Raw genomic sequence first — 27,811 nt, 5'->3', positions numbered from 1 at the left:
ATATTTCAACAATTTCAAAATGTGAAATCACATAGAGATTAGTTATGAAATATATATTTATTTGATTAAATATATTTAAATTTTGTAATTTTGACATGAATATTTTCATTTTTTTAATTGATGATATTTATTATTTTAATTTTAACTCATGTTGCACACCCTGCCTCTAGATCCTATAATCATCACTTTTGTCACATACAAGTTGCTAATAATTTTGTAACACACATTGCAAGTAATTTTGTAATACACATTGCAAATAATTTTATAACATACATGTGGCCTAAAACATAAAAATGAATGAAATTTAATTGGATTTGATATATTTCCTTAACCCCATAATTCAACTTTGCAGAATATAATTTGTTACGTTGAAGTTAAAAACTTTAAAGGAAAATAATGTGTCTCTCTATATAAACTTTGAGAAATTTATAGGCACAAGTTGAAAAATTTATAAAAACTTTGTTTATACCTTAATATCAGAAAAATAAGAATGCATATCGACAAACACGAAATATTGGTCGACACGGTACTAATAATAAAGTAGATAATATATAATCTTAAAATAATAAAAAAATATAATACATATAAAATATTTAACTAAAAATAACTTTATAAATATACAATTACAAACATAATAAAACTGGTTTCATTAAAGTCCCACAAATTGTGTCACTACATGTATCACAAGTAGGGATGACAAAAAACTCGACCCGTGGGTAAAAATGGAAATACACGTAACTGGTACCCGCAAAAATAGCTTATGAGTGATAACAAATTTTATGATATCAGCCATGTGGATACCGCAAATTTATATATTTAGTTTTTAATTAAATTTTTATATATATTTATTATTAATTTAATATTATATATCATATATTTTATTATTATTTCATAATAATTTACACTTATTTCACTATCATTATTACAAATTTATCAAATATATTTCATATTACTCATATAATAATTATTTTTATATATTAATTATTACAAATTATATAAATATATAATTAAAATAAAAGATCTGTTGGATACCCGCAAATACTCACTACCCGTACACGTACCTGCAAATATTGTGGGTTTGAAAACGAGAAAATATTACCGGCACCCGTCCGTGCCCGTTGTCATCCCTAACTATAATCTTATGATTGGTTGAAAAAATATTTTTAAATTAAAAATTTAATAATTAATTATTTTTTGACCAATCACAACAGATGTGTACAGTAAGTAGCAAGCTACCAACATTTATTTTTACATGTTTTTTTATTTTACTTGATTGGACGGAGTCGCAATAACAGTAGTTCGTGGAAGGTTCTTTGTTTATATCCTATCTCCAAACTACAATCATTCAATTGAAAAGAAAAAAGGTAAAAAAGTAGGAAGAAACGGTTATTATTATTACAATTTACAATCCCAATTGAATAACCAAACCAAAACCAATAAAAACCATTCCTTACGTTGTTTCTCTATCTAGCTCATTGATTCTCTTCTTTTCTCTTTTTCACATCTTCCGATTCAAAACCTTAACATTCCTTAACGAACAAAAATATGAGAAGGGTTTTCGGTGCGAAGAAGAACAACGATCCCCCTCCTTCTATTCAGGATGCATCGGATAAAGTATTAATCTTTTCCTCTCTCTCCATTTTTATCATCATTTACAATTTCAATCTAATTCATAAAAAATCATCTTTTTAACCTAACATTATGCTCCAAACACTAAATTTGTGTAGAATATGTGATTCATTCTGTTGCTGCTTCAGTGTTTTTTTCATACATGTTTGTTTGTGTAAATATTGAATTCATCGTGTAATTTTGCCCTTGAGAAATGAAAAATCTCATCTTGCTCACTAAGAATCTCAAATTTTGGTCAAAATAGTGAGCACAAATTTTAGGGTCACATTGGTTCTATTGTGGACTATTTTAACTAGCAATTCAGATGCTTAGGTCATGTTTGGTTTATGAAAAAGTTTCATAGTTTCATTCACAGTTACGAAACAGTGAAAACAACATTTCAAGTTTGGATTATTTATTTTCGGGGACTAAACTTGGGGCACATTTTTTCTCATGGACAAATTTAGATATTTACTCTTGTTCTTTATTCTCCTTTTGTGCTTTTATATTCCTATATTTAGTCAATTGATTTATTTTCTCGGGTTATTAAACACTTCGGTTTTTGGTAATATGAATTATATATTTGTGAAGTATAATTGATGTGTTTTCCCCAGATAACTAAACGAGGTGATACAGTGGAAGAGAAGATTAAGAAGCTTGATGTTGAACTAAGTAAATATAAGGAACAGATCAAGAAAACCAGACCTGGTCCTGCCCAGGAAGCTGTTAAAGCTAGAGCCATGAGAGTTCTTAAGCAAAAGCGGATGTAAGTTCCCCATTCTTTGTTTTCTTAGTTTATTTGTAGCAGTTTAATCATCAAATTGATCATAGGCATTAAAGTTAGGAGTTTGTTGAAAGGTTTTGATTTATTCTCATATACAAGAATGAGATAGCCTTTTGTTGAAGGAATTGGACGTTGATCAGAAATTTGGTAAAGCCTAGCGGCTGTTCCTTCCAACTGAACCTTACATTGATATGATTTATTATTGTTATTCACTTTGTCTAGTCAGTTTGCTATAAATTTCTTGGCTATCGTTTATTATTCTTTTGTTCACTTTCATTTCAAGTTTCTGTTTCCTTTAGCCTTTTTTTTACTTCATACTTTCACTTGGTTCTTATATAGAGTCTTTATTGCACATAACTGGTCTCAGGTCTTTTCAGCCTTATTAGGGAAAAGTAATTAGTTAAGTTTGTTATAGCCAGCTGTGTTAATTAGGCTTGAGCTTTATAAATAGAGCTACCTCCTCATTTATCAGTTAGCATTTTCAGTAATAGAAAAGTTAGTTTTTATTTTCAATATTCTCTCTCTCTCTCTCTCTCTCTCTCTCTCTCTAAGAGGTAGGTACATTAACAAGCCGGCATTTCTTATCTGTTATTTTAATCAGTTCAATCCCTGCATTTGAAGAGATACTCGTTGAATTTTCCAGCTCTTTATTTCTATCTTTTTTAAAAGAGGTTGTGAAGTAGCAGTGTCTGATTCTATTTACTAGTGTTCTAATTAAATTTACATGTTTTTTCCTCTCCCCATTCTACAATACTTTGTCTTATGAATGGTTTTGGCTGTCAAAAGTTTGTATTGATTTGAGTTGACTTTAAAAATTCATGTGTGCTTTTTGGCTTATGTTTCTATGTTTTTATTTTTACTTATGAAGAACATGTGAATATGATACAAATGCATGCCTTCACTTTGATGGCTTACATTAGAATCTTATGACCAGTTCTCCCAATTATCTTGCATGTACAGATGTACTTAATGTTGCAAAGTTTATTATTTCTACAATACGAAGTTATCATATCAAATTTTTATATTTGAAAACCTCATTGCAGGTTACATTGTGATGTTGCCTGTGAGTTGTGTCAGTTTGATACGTATTTTGTATGCATGTGGTATTTTGGATTTCTTTACCAAACGGAAGAAGTCTTGTTTTAATTCCTGGTATCCATGTATTTGGTGTATAGCCATGAGATCAATCATTTTTCTTAACTTAAAAAGTTTGGGTTGTATCTATAGATGCTCATTCTATTCATAACTAATGCTACATGTGCACGGAATTTTCCCTATCAATACATGTGATTGCTATATGTTCATGAACTTAATAGTTTTTATTAACTCAAAAGGCTGTTAGTAACTAAGTGACAATTTTACTGTCAGTGTGTAGTACGTTGAACATAAATAAAGTGAACAATTTTAGCTCTATTCACATCATACATTACACCTTTGGTCAGGTATGAAGGGCAACGTGACATGCTGTATAACCAGACATTCAATCTTGATCAAGTTCAATTTGCTACTGAGGGCATTAAAGATGCTCAGCAAACTGTATGTATTCAAGAGCTTTGAGTATTCTTTGTAATTCTTGCATTGAACTCTATTTTTCATTTTTTCCTTCATTACATAACAGAAGGCATATATCATCAAAATTTTCTGTAGATCAAACCAACTAGTTTGTAGCACAGCTTCATCCCCCTCTCTGAAAACATGTACTAAGATTGGTTGCATTACTGAAGTTGTGCTCAAGGCTATTAAAAGTGAAGCTTATTAGATGTGTGCCTATGTTGAAAAGGGAATCTTATTAATTTGTGGATCTTTTTTTTATAATTTATAATAAAAAAAGTATTATTAGATGAGAAGAGAATAGAACAAAAGAAGTGGACAAGACACCCCTCCGTGAGAAACAAATAGAAACAGCTAAAACTGGGAGGTAGAGCCATGCCACAAAGCATGTCAGCCCATCTGCATGCCTACCATAGAAGCCCCAATGAAAAACCTATGAGCAGAGCGATATTGCTTTATGATATATAACATGTGAGCCTTGTCGCAATGGCAAGTTGGAGTGCACATCTTATGTCCCAGAGTGTGTACCACTCCACATATCCTTTCATTCCAATTGGTCAGAAAATATAAAGTTAATATATATATTTAATTCATGTTTTACTTTTCTGACCAATGGAATATGAATGGTACATGGAGTGGTACGCACTTTGGGATAGCAAATGTGGCTCCAACGAGTTGCTACTTTGTGGGCCTAGGATCACAAGTTTTAGTCACAGGAAAACAACCTCTGCTCTACCAGGGTAAGGCTGTGGTCGTTTGACCTTTCCTGTACCCGACAATAGTTTGAGCCTTTAGCACAACTGAGCTTCCCTTTGTTTTATGATTTATCCTAAGGAGTTTATCTTGATTTTTAAACACATTTTTTGGATGTCTATAACTATTTTTAATTTCTACTAAAGATGTAAATTGTATGATATATTAAGTGGAGCTGATTGGGGTACCTGTATTCACTATAAAACATTCGTTTGTCTTGGTAGCGCTCTATGGGGCATTCGAGGCGGAGCTTTGTCTGTAACCTGTTTGGAACCTGCTGCCTACCTCATGAGAGGTAGTGGATGAATGGTTTGTAATTTGGGAGGGGTCTCTTCCTATAGATGTTATTATGCCTTATTCTTCTGTTATAACTTGTAGTATATATTAGCTTTTCAGAAATTGGATGGTACCTTGAAGAACATTTTTGTCAAGCAGTATATAATTTGGATGTGTTCACAACTTTCTATTTCTTTTCCCCTTCCCCTTTTCAGATGTCAGCTTTGAAGTCTGCCAACAAGGAATTGAAGGGAGTGATGAAAACTGTGAATATCCAAGACATTGATGTATGTATAACATATTTTCTTTTCTTTTCTCTTATAGTTTCAGTCTAGCTATCACTGCTAGCATTAAATCTTAACTATTGATCCATGCAATGTGTAGAATTTGCAAGATGAGATGATGGACCTGATGGATGTAAGTAATGAAATACAAGAAACTCTGGGTAGAAGCTATAATGTGCCTGATGACCTTGATGAGGATGAACTCATGGGTGGTAAGTTAAGAAATTGTTTAGGCTTTTGAAATATGTTGGAAATTGTCAAACATTCTTACCTAAGAGCACCCACAATGGTAACAAAAAAACCGTTCTTAGCGACATAAGAACGTTCTTCGATCAAGTTCACCACTGGAGAGGAGTCGTTCTTGTTCTTATTTCGCAACGGTAAGCTAAATAAGCAACGTTCTTAAAATTGTGAGTCAACATTAAAAAATGGAAGAAAATTGTTACAAGAGAGAGAAATATAAATGTGAGTGTGTTTGTGGGGTCCAGATAAGAATGAAATAGAGTTGCACCATTGGAGGTGATTTTGGTTTGAGTTGCTTAAGTTGTTGGAAAATGTAAACAAATATAAAATAATCAGTGGGACCCATTTAAGAACGAAAAAGGGGTTGTACCATTGTGGATGCTCTAATGTGGCTACACGATAGGGCAGCTGAATTTTGCAAGTGTTTAATGAAAAGGGTTCCTGGTTTGAAACTTTGAATGAAATAAGTTTGATCAATTGTATGTGCAATGTTCTAACCAATATATTTTCAGCTTATAACAAGTGTTACCGGCTACATTTTATTGGTTTGATTCTTCATTTTGTTCAGTACTGTTTTTAGAAACACACTCCCATTAAGTTTAAGGGAGATAATTTTCATTTTTTTCATGAAGTGTTTATATTATCTGTTTCTTTTTGGCAAAACAGAACTTGATGCGCTGGAAGCAGACATGGGAGACGAGACTGAAGCTGACGGGGTCCCCTCCTACCTACAACCTGATAAAGAATCTGATTTCGATGCAGAGCTGAACTTGCCTTCAGCTCCAGCAGGACATACAGCACCTGGCCGATCCAATGCCCAGGTACCATTTCCTTCCTCCTTTATTTTTTATTCAATAGAAAAACATTCGTCGTTTTGTTGCTTAGTTTTTAAACTGTACTTAAATGAGGTTCTAAAGACGGAAAAACTTGGTCAAGTCTCATCGCAAAAGATTTGATGTTAAAACATGACAGTTGTGTCTTTTTAAGATATATTTTGCTGCAACTTTGTGAAGGCATGCATGTTGTTTATGAATGGACACTGTTTCTCTTGTGAAGAGGTCAACTTCATGGAGGGTTTAGATAGAGCATGAATTAATATATAAAATTTGGACAAGGTTTACTAGAAACTGAAGCACACATAGTTAAGCGCTGACATTTGTTATAGTTGGCTGGAAAAAAAATTGAAAGCGGAAAGTAGTGTGAGCTTGTCAAATGCATCATCTGCCGCTTTCTTCATTATCAACGGAGGGAAATCCTATACTTGGGACCATTTTCTTACGACTTTATTTCATGGTAAACGTATGTGCATGTTGAGGTTGTATTCTCATGTTTGGTGGGTCTAACAAAAGGATGTGCCTTATCACTGTGTGGTTCCTGATTTAGGCTTATCTCGATTTTTCTCTGGCAAGACTATGTTCGCATACTTATGTTTATGTGATCATTGAAATTTGAAAGTATTCATCATCTTTATGGTCTGAAGCATATCGCTTAGTCCGTTCCTCTTTTTTCTGGTAAAATGCTTACTAACATCTAATGAGTGATCCTTGAAACAGTTTAATAGGAGAATCCGAAGTAAAATAGAATACTCTATTTTGTGCCTTTTCATTCCTGATCGATTTCTTTTAATGCATACAGACTGAAGATGAACTGGGTTTACCCGCTGTCCCCCGTGCATCCCTACGCGGTTAGAGAATGGTTTCCATGTCATCGACGAGGGAGGCCTTGTAATAATGATGTGAAGAACTTGAGAATGTTGATTGATACAGTTATTTAACTGGATTGGTGTTGGCATTATTTGACTTGGGCTTTCTTCTTCTTCTTTTTCATGTAATGGATCTTGTGGAAACATATTTGGTAATCTATATGGAAAAGATTGTGACACGGGAAAGGAATATAAGCCTAGTTTTGTAAAAGCATGGAACTTACTAGTTATCAACCCAATTTCATTGTCTCCATTGAAATAATTATAATAGATTTCTTGATTTATGTAAACATTAATGAAACCTTAAATGTGAGAGATATGGGTAGCCTGATTTTGCATGACAATTTGGGTAGAGCATCCTACATTTCTTGACAAGTTTAATTGATGTAGGACTGGTTTGGTGGAGAGATTAGATAAGAGAAATAAAATATGATAGTTTGTTACATCTTGTTGCATTCAAGAGTTTCATAAACTAATAAGATACAATAAATTTATTTTGTTGACTTAATTCATTATGTTTATCTAGTACATTTTCTATCTTATGGCAGATTTGAACTAGTAATGAGCAAGGAAGTGTTTTCATCTTATACATTTACACTTTAATACAACTATCACTTTTGCTGCCATCATCACATCAATTTCACATTTATCTAGTGCTCATAATACACTGGATTATTTTTTATACTACCAAGGTTATTCCTTACCTTTTTGGGTAAGGAACTAATCTCTTTTAGGGTTTGTAAATGTTCTTCTCAACAATTGTTGCTTTTAGGAATTGAATCATCGACATTAGGGATCCAGTGAGGTTTTACACTACTAGACCAACGATTTATCAGTACACTCGATTAAATAAGAGCTTAATATATTATATTTTATCGAACTCTTATCTTCTTATCTTGCTCGTTATTCTATCTTATTATGACTATCAAGTGTGTCATATAAAAAGATTGTCATTGATATCGATGGGTTTATTTTGATTTAGTAATGTAATATTTAGGATAATTTAGTAAATCAATTGTGCCTAAAACACCACATGAGGCTAAACGATATTTTTTATCATAAATTTTGGAGTTTATCATTTGCAATTAGGATTGGTTAGAATAATATATCCTCTTCTGAAACTAACCTATAAATCCTTTTTATATGGTGAAAAGAGTGTCATGTTACATAGTAATAGTATACTTAAAATAACATTTGATGACATGTCATTTTTTTTGGTGGTGTATAAGGATTTATAGGTTAATTCTATAGAAAAATATATCTTTTTTCTAAATGTTATTATAGTTCAAGAAATTCTCCCCATTTCTTTATTTTCAAATTTTATTGATGTTCATAAGATTTTAACCAAAAAATAATTTAATATTTATTATATAGATTAATTAAGATTCTTTCATATTATTTTATTTTATTGATGTTCTTTTTTCCTTTTGTTGTTCCTGTACTTGTCTTTTAATCACTAGAGATAGTTTCTGTCCAGCTAACACAAGGTAACATTGATACCGAAAAAATCACAAAATGGCTTCATAATAAGAGTTGACCAAATTTCTTAATCACAATTCCTGGTTTATCATTTCATAATGGAGACGCATAATCATTGGAAAATGTCAAAGCATGGAATTGTGTGTTAATTATTAAATCGAATAATGTTACAAATGTAATCTTAGCATAACACCCACCAAACATGATAATTCTCAATATGGGTTCTGATTGAAATTGATGAGAAATGTCAATTTCTGGTTTTGCTTCACACTGTTTGTTCTTTTTTTTCCTTTTTTGTTTCAAACATGAAACAATCTCATCTTGAATAAGTTTGTTATTAGGCCTGCTTAAAAATGAGATGGTTGTAATTTCTTCTATTTACATATATTATCATAAATTACATATTCAATCCCACTACCCATCTTTCAAAAAGTTTATTTCAAATCCACCTGGAATCAAACAATTTTAAATTATGATAACAATTATCATTATGGTTACACTATGTTTATTACAATTGTAAAAATATGACCGATGCTATTATAATTGCACTCTCCACATAATTATAATTGTTAATGTACATGCATTTGGCAGACAGCAGGTACACCTCCAAGAACATGCATGTGCTATAAATTAACTATATATCCCACCACATGATAACTCCATTCTAGTTGACTTTTTGTTCCTTATGTACATATAACTCTTTCTCTTCTTTTTTACTAAAATTTAGTAATTCTGATATATTTTTCTACTAAATTCTCATACATACAAGAAAGTGACATATATAATAAGATGATGCTTTATTTATTAGTGATTGGTTTACAAGTAATATATATCATATTCTTATGGGTAAAAAAAGTTAGTAGGAAATATAACTTATTCTTCTCTTATATGCTATAGTAAGAAATAAATAAAACTAAAATCATACTTGTTTTCTTTAGCCATCATCTTAGAGAGTATTTTTTGTAAGGTGGTACTCAAGTGTACTTTTTATAAGACTTATTGGAGGATAGTTAATATTGTTAATTGGTGCTAAAATCTGGATACAATCTTTTAAAGTTGTCTTTCATTAGTAGACTCGTTCATATCTTTTTCACTTTATTAATTAATGATTCTTTCTTTCAAATAAGTTAATGTAATCATATTTTGGTAATAAAAATAATTAATGTACATAAAACTTCCTAAAGAATCATACAAAAGATCAAAACTAAAACCAATAAAGAATCTTATAAAAACTTCCTGAAATAATAGTTTACTCAAGTAAGATTATAAGTATCTCAATCAAACTCTCTTAGTTATATTAAAATTCCACTCTTTAATTAATTACATTTCTCTTGCAAATTGAGTAAGGAGTAATCACTCAATTGTGCAAAAGTTCTTCATAGAGGCCCATACGTCCTGGGTTGTAAAATCATTGATTACATAATAAAGTGGATGTCATAATGATGGGTTATATTGCAATCAACAATCAAACTTTAATTTTATTAGCCGGACAATATTTTGTATTAATTTGAAAAGTATTTATATACATATTTAATAATAATTTTAATAGAGGTTGAGTTAACACAATAATAAAATTATTACTTAAAATTCTGAAATCAATAATTCAAATCCTGAAAACAACATTTTTACTTATGAGATAAGATGATATACATCTACGTTTCCCAAATCTTATTAAGTGAGAGCCCCATTAACCAAGTGATCCTTTTTATTTAATAATAATTTTAGTGTATAAGAAATGATGTCACATAACATGCTTAATTTGAAAGACTTTCTCAACAAATGTCATAGATATATATGCCAAAGATGCCCTATTTTTAATACTTGTCATTTCTCAACAAGTAGAAAATCATGAACAACACATCCAATTCTGAAAACCCTTCAGGTGAATCCAACTTATCTCATTATTCTGCTGCACTATGTGTTGGATTTCTCCTCCTCATCACATTAATGGCTCTCACTGCACATTGCTGTTCACATAGAAACTTGCAGAACACACAATCTACTAGAACTATAGCCATGGATAGAGATATTTCAGATATAAATATCCAAGTCCTTGGTGAAGAAGAATTTGAAGCAATAGTGAAAAATTATCCTGTGTTGTTGTACTCTCAAGCCAAGCTTGAAAATTCTTCATCAATTCTCAGTTGTACAATATGCTTAGCAGATTATAAGGATTCAGAATGGTTAAGGTTCTTACCAGATTGTGGTCACTATTTTCATAAGGATTGCATTGATATATGGTTAAGGGTAAATATGTCTTGCCCAGTTTGTAGAAAGTCTCTATTCACAACTCCTATTGCAGAAGTTGCAACTTTGGCTACAGGACTTGATTGAATATGTGCAACAGCAATGTTATGTGACTTTACTTTCATAAGGTAAAGTACTAAATCAGTAATGTTTAGTGATACATATTTCACACCTAGTGAAATATGGTACTTTTATGAGTGAAAATGAATAAGATAAAGTACCAAATTGTAATGTTTAGTTACGTATATTTCACACCTCGTGAAATATAGTATTTTTATGAGTGAAAATGGATAAAAGGTAAAATACCAAATTGTAATATTTAGTTACACATATTTCACACCTAGTGAAATATGGTACTTTTATGAGTAAAAATGAATAAGGTAAAGTACCAAATTGAAATGTTTAGTTAGGTATATTTCACACCTAGTGAAATATAGTGTTTTTATGAGTGAAAATGGATAAGGTAAAATACCAAATTGTAATGTTTAGTTACACATATTTCACACCTAGTGAAATATGTGAAAATGTTTAGTTATATATACCATTGTTGCCATTTGATGTGAACCATTTTGTACATAGATTTGAGAAATTTGTTTTTTACCAATCATATAGCTTATGTTATTATTGGTGGAGCGAAATTTAATCTCAGAGAAAGAAAAACTGGATTTGAGATAGTATGAAGTTTGTCTTCCAACTTTTACTAGAGAGAATTTGATGTGAATATTTAAGGTACAATGTAATGTTTTTTATATGTACTGTCGATTTATTATCTGTGTACCAACGGGAGTTGGTTCAAGTGATACATGTTTGATTCCCCTTAAGCAAGAACCCGGGTTCGAGTCTTGTGGATGGAAAAAATGCCCGTTGGGAGAGTTAGCCCCACTTACCTGTGGATGTGCCCGGCTCGAATAGGATTGCCTCCAGTGCGAGCATACCTGTGGGAAACCAAAAAAAATTATTATATGTGTGATTGTATAAATGCACATTTTTTTTAACATTGAAGATATCATTTTGTAAACCCTTTATTCGAAATGTTAGATGCTTGTATATAAAATGGAAAGTGAATATTGTATGCTTAGAAGGTAAACAGATCTTAGGATCAGCATTATTTTGATATCTAAGTGTAATCCTGGCGTTTTTATGCATGCATAGGGCACTTGTTGTTGACTTATTATTTTTACACAATACTTAGCTTCTTGTAGAGTTGTAGTTACAAAATAATGATAAATAAGTCCATGGATTGCAACAATCAGCTAGAGAATCTATAGCCAACAATTATTATCAACCTCTCATTTCGGGATGTGTGGTTGTTCTCCCAATACGTGTTACTCTTAGGAATTGATCTCTTTACTTTTTTGTTTTGATTTTTTTGAGAATCCAACAAAACCTTATACCGTTAGACCAACATTTTGTTGGTAGAAAAATCTAGCTTGGATTTACAAAACATGTCTTGAATAGGTTCACATGACTTAAAAATTACACATTGAAAATATTTATATTTAACTTATGGATGGTAAGCATTGATTAATTGGTGGATCATGAGTATATCTTAATGAATTTCTCTACAACCAACAAGGCAAAATATGGATACTTAAATTTGATCTGTATGGTAGTCGGGCTTAATTTATGGACTATTTTCTCTCTACAAATAGCTTTTTAAAAGCTATAGCTATTCCAACAATTTTTTATCATTTTCACCAAATGACATTTTTTACCTATATGTCACTGCAACCCAATTCTTATAAGGGTTACACGATGTAGGCAGATGGAAAAAGAGAGGTAAAATTGGATGAATTAATTTATACCTTATTAAGACTTTGTTTGACAGTCGACTTGTTAATTAAATGAATTTATTTATACTCTAAATTTATTTGTTTATTTCTTTTAATAATTTATTTATTTATAGAGGATAAATAATATATTTTATTTTTGTGTTTGATGAAATTTTATTTTCTCTACCACGATAGTCACTGAATTGGTCGGTCTTTTAAATTTGTCCTCTACATATTCATATATTTCAAAAAATAAATCAAAACTATGTAGTACTAGACATAAAACTATTTTGATTAGTTGAATATATTTTAATTATTTTAAAGAATAAAGATGACATATCACAACCATTCATATTAGATAAAAAAATAAATGAATCTCATGACATTTCCTTCATTATTTATTATTTTTTTAAATTTTATGGATAAACATTTACAAAACATAAATGATGTATCGTAATCCTTCAATACATTATCTAAGAAGAAAAAACAAGTACATTTCCTCCATCTTAATTAAATTTTATTTTAAAATATTCTTTATATATTTGAATTAATATTTTTTCAATTAGATATTCTTTGTTAAATACCCTAATAAAAAAAGTTTTATTAATTACTAATGAGTATCAAATAGTTACAAATTCAAAAAAATAATATTATCTTTATTCCCTATTTATTTATCAAAAAATTGATGAATATATCAATTTTATTATTTCTATATCATCATTTTGTTATCAATTATTAAAGTGTTTTTTTTTTCAAAAAATACTACATCAATACATTAATAACATTTTTATTATTTAAGGATGGAAATATATTAACCTTAATACTATTACTTAATATTATTTAATATCATTATTGTTGTTATATTATTATTTATTAATTTAATAATAATTACTTTTTTATTAATATGCTTATTTAAAATAAATCAAAAATTGAATAAAAGGAAGAAATTGTAGTTAGGATTTTGTATAGAATGAGAGAAGACTATTTTTTATGTGTGACAATATTTACCAAAAACCACATGGAACATAGAAAGAGGCATTACATAGATGTGAGGATACTAATGATTGGGCAATAAGCAGGGGATCGACACATGATACAAGCTAGATAGGAAGTTACGTGTGTTGTGAATTAAGGATTCTCTCCTTTAATGAAGAGGTAAGTGACACACATTAACATACAAAATGCAACATGTAATAACAATTTTACCATTTTGTTTATTATAAAATTACCTTTTTACCATTAAAAATGTGAGCAAAACAATCCCTTACGGATCCTTATTCGTGTGTTGCCGGAGGAGGCCAATAGACACATGCATATGAGTAGAGGTAGTAGGCAAATACTTGCTTGACAATATCTTGGTGGCTATTAGGTGGGTAAGTTGAGTTCTCACTAGCTAATTGCCTAGTAACACATGTCCTAATGTTGTGGATGAGAGAGATATGATTTATCAAATTATTTTTTTAGTTTTTCTTTCACTTTCTTATGTTTATAAAATTGCTACTCCTGTAAATCCATTAGTATCATTTTTCTCTAAAATGACTCAAATGTCGTTAGTTCATATGCAAATCACCAAATTACCCGAATTTGATAAAAAGACCATAACATCCTTATGATTCCACCGAAATTACTAGAATACCTATAGCTTGACAAAAAAGAAATCCTCTAACAACTTTATAAAAAAATAAAAAACATTAGCTACTTTATTAAGCCATACAATATAAGTAAAATACCCTTTTTGGACAAATCATTTTCTTGTCTTACAAAGTTATCATTTGTTGTTCATTCTTCTCTACTCTCATTTTCTATCCATCTTTGGTTAAAGAATATAAAATAGGCTAGACAAAATTAGATGTTCGTGCATATTATAAAGATATTCATATTATGCATTTTAATATAACTAATATGAAATTTTAATATAGAGATGTATACAAAAATATAATTTAGTTGTTAGTATTAGATGTGTTAAGTTAAAAGTAAGTATATTAATATATTTAACAACATACATACTTTTTTAAAGTATTATAGTATAATAAACTTTTAAATAAGCGAACATGAAACATTTAGGACTTAGATTTTAAGTTTTTTAAACATATATATATATGATTCAAATTTTTATATGCTATATAAATTCAGTTTATTTGTAATAACTTTTGATCTAGCCTGTTCACTCATACATACTATCATTTCCAAAATTGTAATATTTGTTTTCTCTTAGTTTCCAATTTCCTCTTCATGATAAGTTCATAATGTATAAAGTAAAGAAGTTGTGAAAATAGTACCAATTCCTTTTTTAAAATGATATCAAGTCAGCCAAAAATCATGCACTACTATGCATATAAAATAGGCTTATCAGCTTCCACACACTTAAACATCAGTTTAGCAATGATTAGAGCTCAGAAACATAATTAGAAAAATCGGAAAATCAATTCAAAGGTAACTCATATAATTATTTTAGAAAGATGATAAGTTGATAACCAATCTCATTACTTCAATCCATTTGGTAAAATTATTCCATGTCACTATCAAGTGTGTTACTTGACCTTAAACCTTTGGAAATGAGCTAAGATATACATTAACAATGATTTTGTATCTCAAAATGAGTATATCCTCGTATTTCTAACCAATCAGTTTCATTCAAATAAAAATGTTATTTTGTATTTTTAGAATTTTTCTTTTTTAATTAAGTGACATCTTTTTATTGAATCAATATAGGAAAATGGGACAATAATAAAGACATGTAATCTATATTAGATATACATTTTCCTATGTATTGAAATGTCATAGAGATAACATAAGATGGAGCTTTTTTTGGAGGGATATGGTAGCAAATCTCAGACCCATTGTGTACAATTCGCTTTCAGAGAAGGCTCATAATAACATGTTTTGACAACTTTAGCAACCAATTTTGTACCTCTTTGGTGCATGCCACAAATTCTTCTATTATATCTTATCCATAATATACCTTGCTTGATTTTGAGGAAGATGTTTTTTTGTTTGTTTTTTGACAAAAAAAACATTGCAATATAATTTATGAACTACCTTTTAATTTTAATTTATCTAAAACATTTATCCTCTTTTGATCATTATCATTGAAAAAGATAGTTCCCTTGTCCCATAAGTTGCTACCCCTAGCCCTATATATAAGTAAGGAACTTATAACTAATTCACATGTAATACGAAAAGTAGTTAAATTTAGTTGCAATTCTGAAATTTATCAACAAAAATATATTATTCCAAAATTACCATCATTCAATGTATTATTCATCTTTTATTTGAATTACTTTTTTTTAAATCACGATGATTGAAAATGAATGGTGAATCATATGGTGACAACGTAAAAAATTCTTACATTGTTAGTCTATACATTTGTTTCTCATTATCTAACGCTACATAGATATATAACTTTATAATTGTGACTTATAAATACGACACATTAATATTTTATTCTGGAAGCCAAAATAAATAAGGGATATGCTTTAAATTAATATGAATTGTATAACAAATCACCTAATTTTCGAAACGAGTAATTTGATGCTAATTTTGAAGATTTCTTTTACCATAACTTTAATTTAAGACATAAAATTAACTTTTACTATATGTATGGACAATAGCCTCCATAGAAGTAAGCAATCTTGCTCCAACTATTTACACATTCGGAGGTAGTATATTTTAGCATTACAAAATTTATAAAATAGAATATATATTGTCATCTTGAATTATGTTATTGTTGGAACGTTTTGGCATGCAAAATACTAAACCAATCACTACTCCATTGGCGACTTATTTTAAACTCTTAATGGTCTTGTATCCACAAACTGAGAATGAAAAAGAGGAGATGTCAAGTGTACCTTATGTTAGTGCGGTTAGCAGTCTCATGTATGCTATGGTATGCACTAGACCACATATTACACATGCAGTAAGTGCGATAAGCAAATATATGACAAATCTTAGTAAAGTTCACTGGAAGGTTGTGAAGTGGATTATGCGCTACCTGAAAGGTACCACAAATATAGGACTTTTGTATGGTAAAGTCAAAAACTTTCTTGAGCCAAACAAAAAAAAGAAGTGACTAAAAATCATCTTGAAGAAAGGGAGAATTTCTAGCCAGTGTTTTCATGCAATGTATGTATATGTGTTACGTTTTCATACAATGTACGTATATGCATGTGTTTTCATTCAATATATAATTTCTATGTGTTTTTATTTCACTCAACTTTTGATGTTGGTGAGGAACATATAGGATAGGATAGGATAGGATAGGATATGATAGGATATGATAGGATAGGATAGGATAAGATAGGATATGATAAGATACGATAGGATAGGATACGATAGGAAAGGTTTGGAAAGGAAAGGATAGGATATGATATGATATGATAGGATATGATAGGAAAAAGAAGTGGCTATGGTGAAACCAACATTAATGCACTTTTCCCTTTGGCCACATAATCTTCAAGAGCTTTGGCTATAAATAGGAGTTCTTCATGCTATTGTAAGACACACCAAATACTTAGCTTAGTGCATATTCTCTCTTCTTGTTCTCTTGTTCTAATTGTGTGAGAAATACTTGAGTGAAAATGAAATTGGGTGTACTTGGGTTTTGGGAAGTGAGTGAAACACTTGTAGTTCTCTTTTATCATAGTGGAATAATTCTTGTTGCTCTTTAGTTGTGGATGTAGGCAAATTACCGAACCACATTAAATTCTCAGTGTCATTTTCTCTATTATATTTTCTCCATGGGTCTTCCGCTCCAACAAAATGGTATCAGAGCTCGTACAGCTCTTGCATGCTAAGCCATACGATCTAAAATAAAATTCTTAGTATGCTCTGTGTTTGCAACATTGTTTGATCTTACACACCAGAAAAGAATTGTTCTTGTTACTGGAAAGATATAATAGTGTGAAAGTGCATGTCTAGGAAAGTTTTGTCTTAGAAAAGACCTAGTATTTAAGCGTGTCTATTAAGACCCACCTCTCTTTTCTGGGAACTTTCCTGGAGTATGTTCATGGACTACGATATTGTTCCGGTATACGGTTATCATGACGAGTGCTATATTTGATTTGGAGAAATTTAATGGAGAAGATGATTTCAACCTCTGGGATTGAAGATGAAAGCGCTACTAGTTCATCAAGGCTTGGGCAAAGCCTTGGAAGGTAGAAACAAGTTACCATAGTCTGACCAAGGACGAGAAAGATGAAAACTTGGAAAAAGCACATAATGCAATTTTGTTGTGCTTGAGAGGTGAAGTTCTACGAGAAGTGTTAGATGAAACTACAGCTGCTTCATTATGGTTGAAGTTAGAAAGCCTGTACATGACGAAGTCACTCACCAACAGGCTGTATTTGAAGAAAAAAAATATACTCTTCAAATTCAGGAAGGAAAGCCCATAAAAGATCATCTAGATGAATTTAACAAAATTATTCTTGATCTAAAGAATATTGATGTTAAAATTGAAGATGAAGACCAAGCAATTCTTCTACTATGTTCACTTCCAAGTTCTTACGAGCACTTCATCGACACCATGATGTATGGTCGAGAAGATCTGACCTTAGACGAAGTAAAGGCGACGTTGCACTCGAAAGAACTGAAGAAAAGAGTATCAGATTTGCGATCTGAAGGCTCGGGTGAAAGTCTCTTTGCTAGAGGAAGAACAGAGAGGCGAAATCAATATGGTGAAAGAGGGAAATCTAGGTCCAAGTCTAAAGAAAAACCTAGAAAGTATAAATACTTTCATTGTCACAAGGAGGGGCATATAAGAAAGAATTATCCAGAGCGCAAAGGCAAGAAAAAGATTTATGAATATGGAGATGCAGCTGTAGCAAATGACTATGATATTGTAGATGCACTAATAGTCTCAGAGTACGACTCAAAAGATGAATGAATACTTGATTCTGGATGCTCATATCACATGTGTCCCATTAAGGGTTGGTTTTCCACTTACCAACCCTTAGATGGGGGCAAGGTCCTTTTGGAAAATAATGCTCCCTGCAAGGTCATTGACATCAGAACAATTAGAATCAAGATGTTCGAAAAAATCGTAAGGACGTTGACAGATGTAAGGCATGTTCCATAATTGAAGAAAAATACGATTTCTTTGGGAACACTAGATTCAAAAGGTTATAGCTACAAAGGTGAAGGTGGAGCTATATGAATATCTAAAGGCACTATGGTTTTAATGGAAGGAAAGAAAGAGAATAGTTTCTATATGTTACAAGGAAACACAATCACGGGTGTTGCTGCTGTCTCATCAACAAGTGATTATGATGTCACTGATTATGATGTCACCAAACTATGGAATCTAAGAATGGGTCATGCCAGTGAAAGAGGTCTAGTCGAGTTGGCCAAACAAGGATTACTATACGGTCAACAAGTTGGGAAGGTAGATTTTTGTGAGCAGTGTGTTTTCGGAAAGCAATATCAGATAAAATTCAACGTTGCAGTTCATCGAACAAGAGGCACGTTGGATTATGTACATTCTGACTTGTGGGGTCCTTCCCAAGTACCTTCTCATGGTGGTAGCAGACACATGTTAACATTCATTGATGACTATTCAAGGAAGGTGTGAATCTTCATTTTGAAACACAAAAGTGAAGCATTTATCAAGTTCAAACAGCGGAAAACCTTGATTGAAAATCAAACCAGGAAAAAGATCAAGAGACTGAGAACTGACAATGGTCTAGAATTTTGCAGCAGATAATTCGGAAATTTTTGCAAAGATAACGGTTTTGTGAGACATTATACCGTGAGACACACTCCACAATAAAATGGGCTTGCAGAATGAATGAACATAACCTTACTTGAAAGGACAAGATGTATGTTGTCAAATGCTGGATTGCCAAAAGAATTTTGGGTGAAAGTTGTCACTACAACTTGTTACTTGATCCACATATGTCCATCAACGACCATTGGTTTTAAAACTCCAGAAGAGATGTGGTCGGGTATTCCAGAAAATTATGAAAATTTGAGGATATTTGGTTGTCCTACATATGCTCAGAACAAAGAAGGAAAACTTGATGCAAGATCATTGAAATGCATTTTTCTTGGATATCCTAATGGTGTGAAAGGATATAAGTTATGGTGGCCAGAGAAAAGAAAGTGCATTATTAGTAGAGATGTTACTTTTAATGAAGCTAAAATGCTAAAGCCTCATACAGATTCATCAAGTGAAAATGAAGATCCTAATATCTTGGAGAAGGTGGAGTTTGAGGTGGAGCCAACAAAAGATAAAACACTTGATCAATAAGAAGAAGTCCATGATGCATGTACTGATACTAATATCTCTCAATTACAACATTATCAGTTGGCTAGAGATAGGCAAATGAGACATATAAAACCTCTAGAAAAGTATGGCTATGCTGATCTGGTGTCATACGCTCTAAATGTTGCTGATGATATCAGTAATTGTGAGCCACAGTCATATGAAGAAGCTATCAACAACAAAGAAGCTTCCAAATGAATTTATGTCATGATAGAGGAAATTGAGTCTCTTCATAAGAATCATACTTGGGTTCTTGTGAAGCATCTGAAGGCTCAAAATATTGTTGGATGCAAATGAGTCTTTAAGAATAAGGAAGGAATCACTAGGGTTGAAGATGCAAGATTCAAGGTGGGATTAGTGGCCAAAGGTTTTACGCAAAAATAATGCATTAATTTCAATGAAGTTTTCTCTCCTGTGGTAAAACATAGCTCTATTCACATCCTACTTGCAATTGTAGCTTACTTTGATCTAGAACTTGAGCAACTAGATGCTAGCATTCTTGCATGGTGAGTTGGAGGAACAAATCTACATGAAACAACCTGAAGGATTTGAAGTTCAAGGAATGAAAGATCATATTTGCTTGCTGAAGAAATCTTTATATGGCCTATTAAAGCAATCTTCCAGACAATGGTAACGACAATTTGACACCTTCAGGCTTAAAAATGGATATTCTAGAAGTGAACATGATAGTTGCGTCTACTACAAGAAGTTTGCAAATAAGTCATTCATATATTTGCTTTTTATGTTGATGGCATGTTGATCACATGTAAGAACATGTCAAACGTTAGAAACTTGAAAGCTCAATTGAGCTCAGAGTTTGAAATGAAGGATTTGAGAGCTATAAAGAAAATTCTGGGAATTGAGATTCAGAGGGATAGAAAAGAGGGGACACTCTTTCTGTCACAAAAGAACTACATTGAGAAAAATATTTAGGAACATTGTCATATTATATGTTTCTTAAAAAACTTGATATTATTTACAATGATTAAAAAAATTATTTGAATTCCTTAGCCTTAGTTTGGTTGTAGAGAGAAAGAGATGAAAGAAAATGAGGGGAGAGAAGTTGAAAAGAATGTGGATATCTCCCTCCTTTGGTTGTAAAGAGAGTAAAAGTTGGAGGAGAGAAATAAGAAACACATGAGACTGGCCAAACCATTTTTTTCTCCATATGTGAGGAGAAACAAAGATAAGGTGAAACCAATGTTGTAAAACTCGAGCTGGACATCAAATTGGAAGATGTCATATTGAGTTTAACTGGTTTAAGCGATTAAACCGTTCGGTTGGACCAGATGATTTCATATATTAATTTATCATTTTTATCTATAAATATATAGTTATATATAAATACAAAATTTTATATAATTATATTGAAATAACATATTTCCGTCTTTTTTTCGACCAGAGTAAAACAAAATATTAGAGTAATATTATATTTTTTTTAAAATTTTAAATGAACCGCCTGGTTCACTTCTTGGGTTATTGCGGTCCAACCAGGTTCAACATGGTTGAACCGGAATTTCTTCGGTTCAAAGTGGTTCAACCCCTCACTCAGTTAAGACTATAAATCAGAGTCGTTTTCAAGTCCGGTTAGTGGTCAAACCAGTCGAACGGTCCAGTCTGGTTATCACATCACTGGGTGAAATGAAAAAATCAACATCTTTAAAATTATCTATATTATATTATTATTTATTTTTATACATATTTTCCACCATTATTTTTATTTTATATATTTTTACTTCATAAATATTATTTAAATTTCATAATATAATTTTTATAATAAATTTTGAAGTTGTAATTCATAAAATTTTAATTAGTAATAAAATATTTTTAGGGTATCACTATTTTTGCCATTCAAGAATTTATATATACAATTTCTCTTCTCTTTCTCTTATACCAAATATTAAAAAATCTACTTAACTTCTCATACTTTTCTTTCTCACGTGTCTCATTCTCCCTTTTTTCTTCTCTAATTACTTACTTAAGTCCCAAAATATATATTTACATCTGATCAATTTAGCACATCAAAACTTACATCTATCAATCTAATTACTTACTTAAGTCCCAAAATATATATAAAAAAAAAACATCCAATTTTGGGACATTGTGCATGCCACGTGGGATAATGGGATCTGTGTGGAATAAGAATAATGTTAAGATTCATGGGGAACTAATTTTATTGTTTTAAGATTAGAGTGTAATTAAGAGTTTTTATTAAGTGATTCTGTTAGAATCTGACAATATGAAATAAAAGTAATATATATTTACCAATTTTAATAGTTATTAACTTTTAAACAAAACTAATAAAATAATGTTTGATAATGTGAGTGTATTTTTTGATATAGCCAATAATCTTTGACGAATTAATATTTTGTAGAATGTGTAGATAAGTCTTACAAAAATAGAAATCATTTTTACCAACATGGATAATGAATACAATAAAGCATAAGAACATACCTATAATATAACATGAGGCTGAAATTAGGATAATCTTCTGAGAAAATCATGTTTAATATTTCAAACCAATCAAATTACTAATTTCAGTTTTTATATTTTTAATTAAGTAATATTTTTTAATTGGACGGAATATCAGAGTTTGTAGATTAGAGTAGGTATCGAGTCTGCCATCGAAGACTCAAATGAGCTATTACTTCCAACTCCAACATAGCATCTTCCGCCCACGTCACTTTCCCTTCCACCGCTTTTCCCATTACAACAACTTCTCTCCAAGGTTCATTTTCTTAACTTCCCTTTTTTCTTCTTTTTAACATTACTTTAGATCGTGGTTGCGGTTATATTGTGTTTAAGTCTAATTGGGATTGTAGAGTGCAATTTAAAATAATGACAGTTATTATTTATTAATATCCATGTGTTAAAAGTTTATATATGTTTTTAATTATTCTTATGTTTTTTGTATAAAGGATACCATTTAGCAGTTTTAGTTGTGGGAAAGATTTAGAAATGGAGGATACGAAACAAGCTTCAGAAATGGTGGTGGGTGATCCTGCTTTGTTGGAGAAAAAAATTGATTCAATTCGTTTGGCTGGTCCCCACAAGCTTCAGGTTTCTACTTTCTACAATGCATTTGGGTTCATAATTCTTTTTTTATTTTCTTATTTTCTTGTGTGTAATGGTTGATACATAAGTTTTAGTTCATCAAGGAGTCACATTTTGTTGGTCTAGTTGTGTAAGGTCAATAGATCGATTGTTGGGAGGAACACTTGTTGTGAGGGACAGTCACATACCTTACCCATGGGGTGGGGATACCCTTAGTAGTACCAAACAAAAAAAAAGGAGTCACATTTTGTATTGGTATTACATAATTTAACTCTGCTTAGTGAATTGATTTCAATGTAGTGGCATAGAAAGTCGGTACCATTCAAAAAGTGATTTTCCCAGCATAAAATGTTTTTACTTTTATGATTGTATTTACATATTCTTGGTTTCAGGTGATTGCTGATTTTGATGCCACATTAACTAAGTTTTGGGTTAATGGAACTCGTGGGCTAAGTATGTTCCATGAACATTTTATTTCCCTTTTTTATGGTTCCCTTTGATGCAAAATAAAACTTTTTTCATCATGATTTTTGCTATGTATTATATCTAATAGAATCATTTGTAGGTAGTCATGGCCTTTTGCAGCAGGGTAATCCAGAATATGATGCCAAAAGGCAGCAGTTATATGACTATTACCATCCATTGGAATTTTCGCCAACTATTGGACTAGAAGAGAAAACAAAGCTCATGGAAGAGTGGTATGTGACTCAGTTTCTCAGTGGTGGAGCTTGAGATAAAGGAACTAACTTGAACAATGTTATATTCACATTCAATATTGACATTAATGTTGGCTGTTGAAACTCTAAATCTGTTGTATTAGGTGGGGGAAAACACATGGTCTTCTTGTTGAGGGAGGACTTACATATGAATCGATAAGAAAGTCAGTTGCTGATGCCAACATATCTTTCAGGGAAGGTGTCGTCGAACTTTTTGAGTTTTTGGAGGTATATAATCTTTCTTTGGCATATATCTTGTATGAATTTCTTACCTTTTGATTTTTTCATTTGTTGTCAGTCTTCAGGTGAATCAATTTCTGATACTGGTTTCCGTTTTGTAATTTTCAGGAAAGAGACATTCCTGTGTTAATATTCTCTGCAGGGCTTGCTGATATCATTGAAGAGGTCTGAACACCCACTCTTTTATTATGATGGCAAGGTTGCTCAACATATGCTCTTCATTTTCTGTCTCTATTATTGTTTGTTCCTCTTAATTGCAATGTATCGTTTTTCCTGATAATAACAGGTTCTAAGGAGTAAACTTAACAAAACCTTCAAAAATGTGAGGATAGTATCCAATAGGATGGTATTTGACGATGATGGCCACCTTGTATCTTTCAAAGGTGATTCTATACTTCTATGTTTCCCACATTCATCGGCTACATATTCGTTGGAATTTCCTCTCATCTTTCTGAGCCACTACACAAGCGCTTTTAGGTTTCACTGTCACTAAAGAAAAGTGCACACACAGATATATAAGTATATATGTATGTATATGCTTGTTTACACCTTGGGTGAGTGAGTTAGGAAAAACAATGTGGAAAGATCTACAGAGTCTACTATGTCTTCCAAATAAACAAGGAGCTCAATGGGTTGGGTGGAAAGTGTTCGAAACATGCAAAGTTCATTGCATTCTACTTTGAAGGGTTCGATGATTGCGATAAAAGACATCAAAAGAATTTTTTATCCCAATACCTTAATATGTATGGGCAATAGCATTGACAGGGTCTAACATGGTGGCATTACAAAAAACATGGGTGAGCTTATGCATTCTTTCATGACAGCTTGATCTAATAATGTGGCTACTTTCTTGTATGTGACCCAGATATCGTCCTTGCCTTGCCAGTACCAATCTCAGCTATGGATTTTGAAAGCATGCTTGAACCTACTTGAAATCCCTTGATTTCCAAATTATAGAAACTTTGATACACGCATGGTCTCTTGTAGGACAGAAAATAACTTTCTAAAATATCTAACTGTAGATATTGCCATTGTAACACACCAATGCAACCGCTTTGTTACTAATGGACCCAAAAAGTGTATTATATGTGAGTCAAATATTAGTGGAAATGTGGAATTGACACTTACAAATGTTAGTTCTATTTTCACCTTCTACAATTACACAACATATCACTATTGCAAGTTGCAACTAACAGATGAATTTTGTTTTGCTGTAAATGAATCTATTTTATGCAAATTCAACCCTTATCAGTAGAAGTTATAACAATGAATTCATCTACAGATACCTGAAAAAATGTAGCAGACATATAGATGTTTTGTCTTTACTCTCAGATTCTTGGAAAATTTTAAATTTTTTCTAACATTTGCAATGCTTTGCAATACTGGACAACTGTAACTCAATAGATTTATAACAACCCGCACATATATGTGCATCTTCATATGCTCGAGCTTGTTGATTATTGGTATGGGGGTATTTTGGATAGTAGGCTTTTAAATACGTTTATTTGATAAAATTAGCTCTTATTGTTTACTTACAAATCTCAATTACAGGAAAATTGATTCATAGCTTAAATAAAAATGAACATGCTCTTGATATGGCTGCTCCTGTTCATGAGCAATCGGGTGATCTGAATGGTCCAAGTGATGAAAATGACTCAGTCAAGAAGAGAACCAATGTTCTTCTTCTTGGTGATCACATTGGAGATTTAGGAATGTCTGATGGTTTGAATTACGAGACTCGAATATCCGTGGGTTTCTTGTAAGTTCCAAATTTGCTTTGCCAAATTCCATATATTCTAATTGCTGTGGTAACACATAAGCTTGAGCTCAATTAATTTCTATAAGGTGCTTATGAAAGTGACTTATTATATGCTATAGTTATTTATTTTGAATAGCTGGTTTCATGCTAGATAAAGCCAGTTTGCTCGGGGACCATTGTTGATTGACAATTTTTTTAAATTTAAATCTATAGCAAAAACATTGAGTTAATGGGGTTATAGTAGCTAAGGAAATTACCCAGTTCTATAAGGATTTTTATGCTGCAAATGCAAATATTCTGGCAATAACTGATAGGTATTTTTTCATGAATTCAGTTGTGCATGTTTAGTTAACTGTCATTATAAAGAAATTATTGTATATGAGAAAGTGAAATTCCTTCTTGCCAAATATGAAAATAGGATGATTGGTAATTTAGATGGTTTCTTACTCTTGCGGTCTTGCCACTTAGAGGGGCTAGTGCCCTTGTCAGCTCTTTGAGGTACATTATTTTACATCCATTTTGAACTGGTTTATGATGGATGGATACTGAGATCAATCACGAGGTTTAATTATAAGAATAAAATATTGGTATTACACAAACTGTACTACCCCAAGTTTGGATTTAGATGTGATATATAAGCTTGAAGGCATTGGGTACTAGTGAAGTGATTAGCAACATCCTAATAACCATCGCATAATCAGGAAAGAGGGCATGCCACAGTTTTTCAACACGAATGTCTTCGTTTGTTCTCATTTTACAACTGTTGTTGCTTATATTAAGGTTGTTTGCCTTGTGACGGGGAGGTTATGGTTCAAACCCTGGACAGCCTCTTAGCTCTTGCGAGGATAAGGCCGTGTACATTTATCCTCCCCAGACCTGTCTAGATGGAAGCCTCGTGCAATGGACTGTCATTTTCTAACTGCTGTTGCTTGTTGTTATATTTTTATGTCCCTCTCCTGTTCTTCAACCATCTCTCTTGTGTAAAAAAAGTGACACTTAGTGCAGCTGCTCAACCATATAAAATTATTATTTTGCAGGAACCACAACATTGAGAATTCAATTAGCTGCTACCGAGATGCTTTTGATGTTGTTTTTGTGGTAAGTGCATTGCATATTTGAATTAGATTCCTGATTAGTTCCAATTTGTATTATGAGAACAAGCATATGCAATTGTGAAGAATAACATCACATTAAACCAAATTAATGCACAGATACATGTTCACATGTGATTTGATATTATGTGATTACTGTTTTCTCTTAAAATGATGTTTGATGATTTTTATTGATATTATATACCTGATTTATATTTCCAAGAATTTATATAGCTGATTATTTCCTGCAGAATGATGCACCCATGTGGGGAGTTATCAAACTGGCCTCTCAGATGTGTTCAAGTGAGAGTTGATTAATTTCCAGTAGCCATATATTCTTAGCAGTCTCATTCTTTTATGTCTTCAACATTCCATGTTTCCTCACTATAATTTACTTCACAGATTGTCCTTGATATTTGGGTAGATGATTGGTTAGTTATGCTAGACATTGTCTATTTACTAAATTATCTTGCAATGTTGCTTAGTGACTATGAGGTTACAGATTCAAATCTTGGAAACAATGTTGCTTGTGGGGTAAGGTTGCGCACATAATGCATTTATGTCCATAGCCCTTTAGCATGTTCCATAAGAAAATGGTGCACCATATATATATATATATAGTCTGAGACTATGATTAACTATTAACTCGAATTTGAAGTTAGTGTTTGTACACATCTTATCAAACTATTCACACTGCCACATTGAACTTGTTCTGACAGCATTAAGTTAACTACAAAAGTTCAAGCAATGAAGAGACAAAAAATGAGGATTTGAGTATATAGAAGTGACAAAAAAAGGAATATGGTAAAATATGAGAACCTAGAAGTAGATTTAAATAAACTAAGGTAAAGGCTAACTAGTGTTAAACACTGATTAATCACTTCCGTACACAATTTAGAAGACTTTCATGGTCCATTTTAAAAGATAATTTGTATTTTTATGCAACATTTGTTATTTTTTCCTCATTTGCACATAATAAAATAAAATGTTTGAT

The 27,811-nt window shown here is 31.5% G+C and overlaps 3 protein-coding genes across 5 annotated transcripts; all 3 read left to right on the top strand.

Annotated features, from left to right (window-relative positions):
* On the top strand, window positions 1,546-23,642 carry LOC109346119 (charged multivesicular body protein 5-like). Of its 2 annotated transcripts, XR_002107482.1 has the most exons (9): window positions 1,546-1,614; window positions 2,223-2,374; window positions 3,835-3,928; window positions 5,188-5,259; window positions 5,357-5,468; window positions 6,166-6,320; window positions 7,135-7,296; window positions 20,642-20,646; window positions 23,630-23,642. XR_002107482.1 is itself a non-coding variant. In XM_019585507.1 (7 exons), exons 1-7 carry the CDS (start codon window positions 1,546-1,548, stop codon window positions 7,186-7,188), a joined length of 708 nt encoding a protein of 235 aa, XP_019441052.1. In that variant the 3' UTR covers window positions 7,189-7,435. The 2 variants fall into 2 exon arrangements, 1 of the variants encoding a protein (XP_019441052.1); XM_019585507.1 differs by lacking the exons at window positions 20,642-20,646; window positions 23,630-23,642 and having other exon boundaries at window positions 7,135-7,435.
* On the top strand, window positions 10,502-11,020 carry LOC109346120 (RING-H2 finger protein ATL70-like). Its single transcript, XM_019585509.1, has one exon. The coding sequence runs from the start codon at window positions 10,529-10,531 to the stop codon at window positions 11,012-11,014; it is 486 nt and encodes a 161-aa protein (XP_019441054.1). The 5' UTR covers window positions 10,502-10,528; the 3' UTR covers window positions 11,015-11,020.
* On the top strand, window positions 22,545-27,441 carry LOC109346118 (7-methylguanosine phosphate-specific 5'-nucleotidase A). Of its 2 annotated transcripts, XM_019585506.1 has the most exons (11): window positions 22,545-22,685; window positions 22,876-23,017; window positions 23,404-23,464; window positions 23,577-23,709; window positions 23,832-23,955; window positions 24,076-24,132; window positions 24,254-24,350; window positions 25,519-25,726; window positions 26,764-26,824; window positions 27,069-27,145; window positions 27,422-27,441. In XM_019585506.1, exons 1-10 carry the CDS (start codon window positions 22,594-22,596, stop codon window positions 27,129-27,131), a joined length of 1,038 nt encoding a protein of 345 aa, XP_019441051.1. In that variant the 5' UTR covers window positions 22,545-22,593; the 3' UTR covers window positions 27,132-27,145; window positions 27,422-27,441. The 2 variants fall into 2 exon arrangements, with proteins under 2 accessions (XP_019441051.1, XP_019441050.1); XM_019585505.1 differs by lacking the exon at window positions 27,422-27,441 and having other exon boundaries at window positions 27,069-27,288.

The sequence above is a fragment of the Lupinus angustifolius genome, chromosome LG04, assembly GCF_001865875.1.
Source record: "Lupinus angustifolius cultivar Tanjil chromosome LG04, LupAngTanjil_v1.0, whole genome shotgun sequence".
In the NCBI taxonomy this organism is placed as follows: Eukaryota; Viridiplantae; Streptophyta; class Magnoliopsida; order Fabales; family Fabaceae; genus Lupinus; species Lupinus angustifolius.
This window is presented reverse-complemented; position numbering and strand designations above follow the sequence as displayed.